This window comes from Otolemur garnettii, unplaced genomic scaffold (genome assembly GCF_000181295.1).
Source record: "Otolemur garnettii isolate 467f Iridium unplaced genomic scaffold, OtoGar3 scaffold00034, whole genome shotgun sequence".
NCBI lineage: Eukaryota > Metazoa > Chordata > Mammalia > Primates > Galagidae > Otolemur > Otolemur garnettii.
The window spans coordinates 11,520,645-11,530,051 of record NW_003852429.1 but is presented as its reverse complement, the minus strand read 5'-3'; the positions used below and the strand labels follow the sequence as shown (position 1 = coordinate 11,530,051).

At 37.1% G+C, this 9,407-nt stretch overlaps 1 protein-coding gene across 2 annotated transcripts in view; it reads right to left on the bottom strand.

The window, feature by feature from the left end:
• TPP2 (tripeptidyl peptidase 2) overlaps positions 1-9,407 on the bottom strand; it is a 68,795-nt gene that overhangs the window by 40,119 nt on the left and 19,269 nt on the right. For both annotated transcript variants that reach the window (XM_023513094.1, XM_003789607.3), the window contains exons 5-10: positions 9,146-9,270; positions 6,186-6,349; positions 4,547-4,701; positions 3,188-3,264; positions 2,060-2,187; positions 1,540-1,639 (exon numbers count right to left, since the gene is read on the bottom strand). In XM_023513094.1, the coding sequence (XP_023368862.1) occupies positions 1,540-1,639; positions 2,060-2,187; positions 3,188-3,264; positions 4,547-4,701; positions 6,186-6,349; positions 9,146-9,270 (749 nt within the window). The remainder of the gene's footprint in view (positions 1-1,539; positions 1,640-2,059; positions 2,188-3,187; positions 3,265-4,546; positions 4,702-6,185; positions 6,350-9,145; positions 9,271-9,407) is intronic.

The following is a 9,407-nucleotide window of genomic DNA, read 5'->3' as shown; positions in this document are numbered from 1 at the left end:
GCCAAGTCTATCAATTCTTTTCTCCTCAATTCATAAACTCCTTGGTGTTTTTTAAAAATTATTTTTCAAATGCATGGTAAATAAGATTGGCAAGGCTGGTTTAAACATTCTCATACTTTGTTCTTACGTTAACTGTAAAAAAACTCATAAAATTTAAAAATCAATTTTAGAAGAAAATTAACAAGTTTACTGATTTGGTACTTTCATTAACTGAACATAAAACAGAAACTGTGTTAACTCTTTGTTTTCATCCCTAGTCCCTGTTATTCAGGGATGTTAGTGGGAGTCAAGGGCAGTCAATGGGGATGGCACAGTGCAAGGCTTTCTGACCTATGTGGAAATCCACAGCTTGTTTTCAGTGACAGTTCATAAAAAACTACGAAGTTTATTCTTTTTCTTTTTGGCCAGGGCTGGGTTTGAACCTGCCACCTCTGGCATATATATGGGGCCAGTGACCTACTCCTTTGAGCCACAGGCACTGCCCCGAAGTTTATTCTTTAAAAAGGAAATTACCTTAGAGAGGACTAGGAAGGCATCTGTAAGTCAGAGAATTAAATACTACATTATCACATTGAATCTGATCCGAGTCAATTTTTCTCATTTTATCTTCCAACATTCCCTACTATCTCTTTTATATTTACACACACCCAACTTTGAGTTATTTCCTCAAACTTCACCCTGACACTTGTTTATTTCTGGGTCCATGTTATTCTTGGCATATCTGTTTCTCAACATCTTGTCCATCCTCCTTGAAGGGTCCAAGTGAATTCTCCTACCTGTGTAGCTCCATCATCCTAAAATGGCATTTTGAACTCAGATCACAAACTGCTCATTTATGCCTTACCAATTTCAGGCACTAAGGTATTTGCTGAACTGAATTCAAAGGCTATTTTTTTCCTAAATTAACACCAAAGACGTAGAGATGAATTAAAATAAGCTTTATTTTTCAAAAAATAAAAGCTGTACTCCTGATGTCATAAGGAAAGGATTATATAAATTAGAACTTGAAATGCCTCTTGAGCAAGATAATCAGTTCTTGGAATGAGATACAGTCCCTAGAGGGTGTCAGGAAACCAAACAGATGAACTCCGTTTGTCAATCGAGTGTGCGTCCTGACGGGTCTCACCCAAAGTGTTCAAAGCAGGGCACAGTTTAGAAACAGGAACCTTGGTTTGTAGTCCCTATACTGTGATGCTTTACAAAAAGTATAGAGATTTTGTTTCACCGAAGTTCAAATACCAAAATGACTTAAAACAAGGCCATCACTATGTTTTAAAGATAACCAACTCCTTATTTTTTCTTTAGATTCTCATAAATAAAGGATTATCAATATAGGCATAAGAATTTATACTCTTAGGTTATCCACTCAAAATGAAGTAATTATTTTAATTATCTGTCCCTGAAGTGAGACTATTAATCAAATGAAAATATTGAAATAAGTAAAAACCCATAGAAAGAAACAGTATCTAAGCTTGCCCTTCCCAACTATGTAAAGTTTGACCAAACACATGTAATGGTCCCTGCACCACGAGCACCTACCTAGGGCCTCGAGAAGACCATGTGTATTGATTTGCAGGTAATTTCTCTCTCAGTGAATACTCAGCAACCATCATATCAGGAGAAACATAAGCACCAACACCTGTGGATTGAATTTTATCATTTAACAGAAGGAAACAAAATGTGTATCTTAATTCTAAATCCATTGCTCCTTTGGGTAAATTGCTTAATCTCTCTATACTATTCTTGTTTTATAAAACAGAAAGATAAAATTTGGTAAAAAAAATAAGGGAAGTCTACTATGAACCAGACATTATACTAAGTATTTTGCTTTGGGGCATAAAATAGCTGTCTTCCAAAAAGTATGCATTAAACTACTTTTTTCAGTCTACTTTAAATTATAGTAAATTCCAGATACACTGGTTTCCATACTAGAATTTTAAGTTTCCTGAGACACAGTTAATGTCTTCACCATCTTGCATACAGGAGAGATTCAATTAACTTTCAACTGTCATTTGTTTGCTTGTTTCAAAACAAATATATTTCTAAACTAGGAACGAACCTATTACACTTGATGTAGTTCCACCTGGACAGCCAACTGTGGAGAGGCACGGACCATTATTTCCAGCACTCGAAACATAAATTATATTGTGCTTCCATACTGCTTCATTAATTACTTCACAAATTCTCCTGAAAAAGAGAGGAATTACCTGAAATCACTTTTTAAAAAATACATTTTAACATGAAAAAAAATTTAAATATAGTCTATATCATAAAGCATATTAAAATGTGGGTTCCAAATATAGAACTGAACTGTAGTAGTTGCTATTACAAATAAGGTGGTGTATATTAAAAGCACTTAAATATGCTCAAACTATTAATGTTCAGTCTCTATTCCCAAGGTGTTTATAGTACCGAAACCTTGTTCAAATATATGGGTCCATCAATTCTGGCCCTGACACTCCAGTTGGGTTTTAACACAGAGACAGACTCATGAGGCCAGAATAAACATGGGGAAAATGCTAAATGCCAACTTAATATATATAGGAAAATATGAGGATACCACAATATTAAAATCTTAGCATGACTGCAGCAATAGGTGGCCCCAATTCCATCCTTCACTTAAACTAATGTATTCAGAATTCCCATTCTGATAGGATATTCTTCAGAAAGCAGGCTTGGTGGTGAGATTAAGGGAGAGACAGCCAATAAGTAAATGGTAGAAATAAGATTATTTCCAATAGTTACTACTGTGAAGAAAAAAGGCAACGTAACATAAGGTCAAGGTCATTAAGTTGGATTTGGTGGCAAAAGATTCTGAAGACAGAATGAAGAAAAGGAAGGGGTGTATGTGATACCCTAGGGCAGTGGTTCTCGACCTTCCTAATGCTGCGACCCTTTAATACATGTGATGGGACCTACAGGTTGAGAACCTCTGCCCTAGGGTGATATGAAGAGATGTGGACCCTGAGCAGGGGGAGACAGTGAGCACACATAACCAACAGGTAGTTCTGCAGGTCAGGTACAAGGTCCCTGTGGGGGGGGCCTGAGGTCAAGGAGACACATAGTTGTTATCTAACCACTACAACTGTTCTTTTGTCCACTGTGACCATCAACCTACTTATGAAAAACATTTAATCCTCTTTATCAGCTAAGGTTCTATGAGTAACAACTATCAAAGGACACTCACCCAGAGTTTGGCCAGTGAGTTGCTTCTCCGTAGCTGTAGTTGACAAGATCACACTTATGATTTATAACTTCGATCATCTATTAAAAAGATTAACAGTCTAGCTTAGGCAGCAATTTATAGAAACATATTAGCCAGTAAAATAAAAGTATACACATAATCCTACAGTTTCTGAGCCAATAGTATTCTAAGTTACTTTCAGGCCTATCAATATGCCTGAACATACAAACAAAAACAAACAAGGTAAGAGGAAACACACAATAGTCAATTAAAAATACAAACTAACATTTCCAGAGGGCAGTGGAGATAAGGGAACACAACGGTCCTTCTTTGATCAGGTGTCCTCAAACTATGGCCCGTGGGCCACATGCGGCCTGCCTAGGACATTTATCCAGCCCGCTGGGTGTTTTTGCCGCCACTGCCTGTCCTGCTTAGCAGCTGACCTGTCCCAGGGCCTATAGTCCGGCCCTCCAACGGTCTGAGGGACAGTGAACTGGCCCCTTGTTTAAAAAGTTTGAGGACCCCTATTCTTAGAGCCTAAAATCACTCAAATTAAAGTAAAATAAAATACAATTGATATGTTAAAATGAAGTACTAGCTGTGGTTCTGAATTTCCCTCAGTCTGATGGAACAAACTGGGTTAGAGGCACTTACCTTTTGTTAAACAAATCATCTCATAATTGCTTAGTAGGAAATTTACACTAGAAATGATGAATATAAAGTAATTCTTTTTTTTATAGTCTTGAACTGTATACTTTTTTTTTTTCTTCCCATTATTCTTTCATTTCTACACATACACGTGACCAGCAGGTCTCCACCCGTTGCCTTCAAGGAATCAAAAAGGCTCAAAGCTCTATCTTTTGTTTTTATTTGTAAATGTTGGTTGTCTATTTTTTGAGACTTTGGAAGGAAGAATAGTAGGAAGTTGGTTGATGACTCTGTACTGAACCTTAGAGTCAAAGCGTTCTATAATGGCCATGCTCTTATTTGACAATGTGAATGTTGCTTTCTTTGCATTACTACTGTTTTGTTACTTAGTACTTTGTTGCAGCAACAGTCTGATTTCTTTTCTGAATGTATTTATCTTCATTCATTCTTTGGAAGGTTTTTGTTTCTAGTCCTTATCTTAAACATTGTTGTTGTTAGTACAAAGTAATTACTTCACAAAGGGTAAAACAAAAACACTTTATCCTAATAATTCTAAAAAAAAAATTTTGTAAAAACTTAATACATTTTTCCTTTTTAAAACAAAATCTATACATCAAATACAGTTCAATGTATTCTTCGTAAATCAGGAATATCTCATAAACCTAAAAATATCCCAAATCATTAATCTTATAGGTCAATAACTCAGATACTTACAGCTCTTATGAGGCCTGTGCCTGTTTCCATTGTGCTTAGTCTTGTATCACCAATCTTGATGGAAAGAATCTGAGCCCCAGGAGCAATCCCGTTCCTCTCAGGTTCTTCTGGAAAATGCCCAGCAGCTATACTGCCCACGTGTGTCCCATGAGCTCCTAGAGGCAAGGGTGGGATGGGTGACAAATACTCTCACAAATGGGAAGTTTTAACCATCCAATTCAATTTACAGATTATTCATCATGATAAAATCAATCAAATAACATACTCTGATCCATACATCAAAAGATATTTGATCTTGTCTTACCAATAATAAAAAAGAAAAATTATACCCACTATTCTACTACCCTGTTCAAAGAGAGCAAAAATGCTAGTCACAGAAGAAAGTATCTGCAGTATACATGACACAAAGCCCAAATCCAGAATAAAGAATCGTTCCGATTCAAAAGAAAGACTCCTCCAAATGTTTACATCTGAAAAAGCATTTCAAAGAAGAGGATACCCAAATAGCAAATAAACACACAAAAACATGTTACACTCATTAGTCATCTGGGAAACATAATTAAAGCCACAATGAGATGCTTCTACATACCTTTCAGACTGGCTAAAATTTAAAGGCTGACAACAAGTGTGGATGGGAGTCCTCATACACTGCTATAGCTGAACATGGCCAGCCACGCCCTACGGCCAGCAATCCCACCTTTAACTACACCCCAAAATTGCATGCACATGGAACTAAGACAACCACAAAAATGTTCATGGTAGCACTGTTTATAAAATTCAAAAACTTAAAATACCCTCAACATCCATTAACAGCAAATGGTCTGTACAGTATACTAATTCACAGAACTGACAGCACTGCACATGAACCACCTGACACACTATGAGATACAGCTCACAAAAATCAAGTTGAAAAGTCACACACAAAAGGATATATACTGAATTCCAGTTGTATAAAAAAAGGCCAAATATGTGAAGTTTCCACTATTTTAGCTTTTATGACCATAAAAACAGCAACATCACATGGTCCAAACTAATGTGTTGACAGAAATCAGGATAGTAGTTTCCTCTGGGAGGAGGGGAGTAGGTTACTGGCTAGGGAGAAGCAGGACAGAGCCTTCTGTAGCTAGAGCACGTGTGCAGATTACAGGCAAACACAACACTTTCTATCAGCGACTCAAGCATCTTCACACTTTGGTATCTGAGGCAGGTACCAGAAACAATTCCCCACAGATACCAAAGGACAATTGTAAGAACATACAATTAAAAAAAAAACTTTTTATTAATGGGTATTTTGGTAGTTTCCAACTTTTCTGAATTTACACAGAACACTGTAGTGAGAATCCCTGTACTCTAAATTTTTCAACGGTTAATATACAGAAGTGAAATTACCATTCACATCATAAATTACGTTGATGGATTTTCTGATGTTGGACCATGCCTGTATTCTTGGAATGAATCCTACATGGTTATGGCTTTAAGAAACAACACTTTAACTGTGTATCAAATCACATCTATGACTCCAGACCTAGTCCCATAGCTAGGATCTCTAGTTTTCTGTAAGGTTGCTCTGGGCTAAAGAAATTTACCATCTTACTGTCTTATAAAGTTAGCTCTCAATAGTCAATCTGAAACAGAATACCTCCGCTGGTCACGATGGAGAGCAGGTTCCCATCATCATAGATGTTGACAGAGTAATTCAACATCTCAGCGGTGCCAAAAGAGCCATATTCTTGGGCCTCTTTGTAGTTTCTCAGTACGGTAGACTTACTCAAGTCCCCATCTTCATTAGAATCAATGCAGGCTCTGTTAATTATAAAGAAAAGGAGACATGGAAATTTATGTTTTCTTACCTTCCTAAAACTCATGTAAACTTTTCTGATACCTTCTTACTACCTTACAATTTCTACATCAAATATAGTCACTGCCTGGTTGAGGTGTTTCATGAAGTCAGTAGTACAGAGTAGGCAAGAGAGCTTTCAAGAACCAGTCCTCAAGCACAAAGGGCTTCCAGAATACTGTCCTCTACAAAACTGGGTAGAAAACCATCTGGTCACTTAATTAAAACCAAAACCTGCCTTGAGTTTTAGAGCAGTGTAGGCTGGTTTAGAGACACTGCATTGGCCTTACTTCTTGTTGCTGCCTTTAGTAACGGCTTCCAGAGCCAATCCAACAGTTTACATGTGCTCCTTGACACTAAACGAACTTCATGGAGCTTTAGTCCCATAGTTATAACAGACTTAGTCAAATACTTATTTTTTACAAAAAACATTTGCTAGGCTCGGCACCTGTAGCACAGTGGTTACAGCGCCAGCCACGTGCACTGAGAGTGGTGGGTTTGTACTGGGCCCAGACCAGCTAAACAACAATGACAACTGCAGCAAAAAAATAAAATTGTCAGGCATTGTGGTAGGCGTCTGTAGTCCTAGTTACTTGAGAGGCTGAGGCAAGAGAATCACTTAAGCCCAAAGAGTTGAAGGTTTGCTGTAAGCTGAGATGCCACGGCACTCTACTGAGGGCAACATAGTGAGACTCTGTCTCAAAAACAAATAAACAACAACAAAAAATTTCTACACAATTTTATGATTGTCTTCCTGCCTGCTCTTTTCTCATTTTACCAACATTTTAAAAAAATATATATATTCCAAAACTTTAGAAGAAAGTCTGATCAAAACTAAATAAATTTTATACTTAAAAAGTCATAAATGAAATGCACATCTTAAGTTAAAGGCCAATATTATGTTTTTAGCTGTAAGGACTTAGTACACACTTTTTAAAGTAAGAATTGTGTTTTAACAAGCTCAGACAGTTAGTCAAAATTACTGGAAGCCCACCAGTATGGCACAGAGAGGACATTTATCACTAATAAGCAAGCACACATCTCATTAACAAAGAGTTTGGAAAGCAGCACACTGGAAAGTTGGTTTTTATACATATCCTAATATAGTATCCTAAAATAACTGATGGTATTTCTGAAGACACAGAATGTACCACGGTATAGAAAATCAAACACTATGGGAAAATGAGGCAAAGAGAAAACACATGGAATCAGGAGCAAGGTTAGCAGGAGAAAATACAAACCACCACGTTTTCCATATGCTACAGAAGTAGCACAGTCCCCCTTTCCTTAGCCCATCTGACTGCACACCCATGACCGAAAGGCCTTGCATGGGTCTTCCAATCTAAAACTTCACAGCAATGTTCCTCACCGTCTACTTATCTCTGACACCTCCTCCTCCCATCACACACTGTGTCCACAACACACTTCTCACAGTTTCTACTGATGTCCTCTGGATTTTGTCCCTAAACCTCCAACACCCTTTCCTACCCACTTTGCTTAGCTAACTGTACGGATTCTTCAAGCCTCAACTTATGTTACTTCTCAGAATTCCTTCCTGAGGCTTCCTAGACTCATTCAGACGTTCTCAATACACATTTCCTGGAATCTAGAGTCCATGGAATAGCTTGCAAGGGTGTCCAACCTCAGCCCACATGCTGATTGTGTATTTTTCTGGCTTATCTGTAGTGGTGGATATCAGGAAAAGTATGCACAGACCTTTTGTTGCTGATCAGTTTTCATCAGTATTTGTGTACTAACATGCAGCCCAAGACAACCCTTACTTTTCCAATGTGTGGGGTTGGACACCCTGTGTTCAATAAATATTTGCCCAACGATGAAAGAAATAATGAACATTTTTAATAACATTCTTGTAGTAAATACAGTGACGTGCTTCATAAGTCAGTCTCTTATAACCTCCATCAGTGTGGGGTGACTCAACACATACAAGCACCACATCAAAACAAATTATTACTGACTTCACTAACTCCACAGAGGACAAATAGGGCAAGGTTATAGCTTTCTGGAGGTCTGGTTACCCTGATTCAAGTAGTAGTTGCTAGAATGCAGAGAAAGGAAGTATGAGAATGAGGCCCATAGAATACGTGGTTAGAGTGAAAAGGAAGAGGAGGGTTTATGTTTAATAAATTTCTTGACATCTTCCACACATTTCTTTGTTCATTTTCTATTCATCAAGAATCTCAAAGGAAACATGACATAAGCAAGGTCAAAATCCACTGAAAAGAAATCAATTAATAGCCTCTCCTTTGTATAATCCTCTGTAAATACTGTTTCTCTCAACCAGTATTTGTTCCGTTTTACATGACAGTGAGGCTGACAGTACACACCCTGACAACTATTCCCAGGAGAGTCACTTCAGGCTCGTAAGCACTGTATCATACTCCCTAGCTTCAACTTAGAACTCTGTTTATAAATCTTCAACCAACATTTCTCCTTTGCTCTTAAAATGTCTGCAGTAAATGATTTCTTTGCAATACTCACTTGTATTATCTGGTTAAGGAAATAAGTTTCTTTATAAAAGTCAGATTTAATATAAATATATATTATATAATATAATTAACTTCTTTAATTAGAAGTTCAAAAGGTTTGTCCAGAACTACCCCACAGTTTGGTTTCCAAATACTTTTTCTAGGTGCTAATGTCACATAAACCAAATCTCTAGGCAGCTCTGAGGGTGGAATGTTCATCAGAGTACACAAAAACATTTTCCAATGTAGAGGACATGCAGGACAGATTAAGTTTACCTCCAGGTTTCACCATCATGCCATACTAAGCAATCATACACAGGGCCAGGATCACTGTATTTTTTTTCAAAAGAATTGAGCAATTCCACTTGACTTTGAAGCTCTTCCTTGATTAGTTTATTTGCCTAAATCAATTTAGAAAACACATTAACATTAGTGCATGTTGTGCTTCTGAAAGTTGTATTAACATATAAACAAAGATACAATGCTGCCCAATAGCAAAATTATTTTATTCCAGAAAAATGTAAGAAAAAATTTTTTT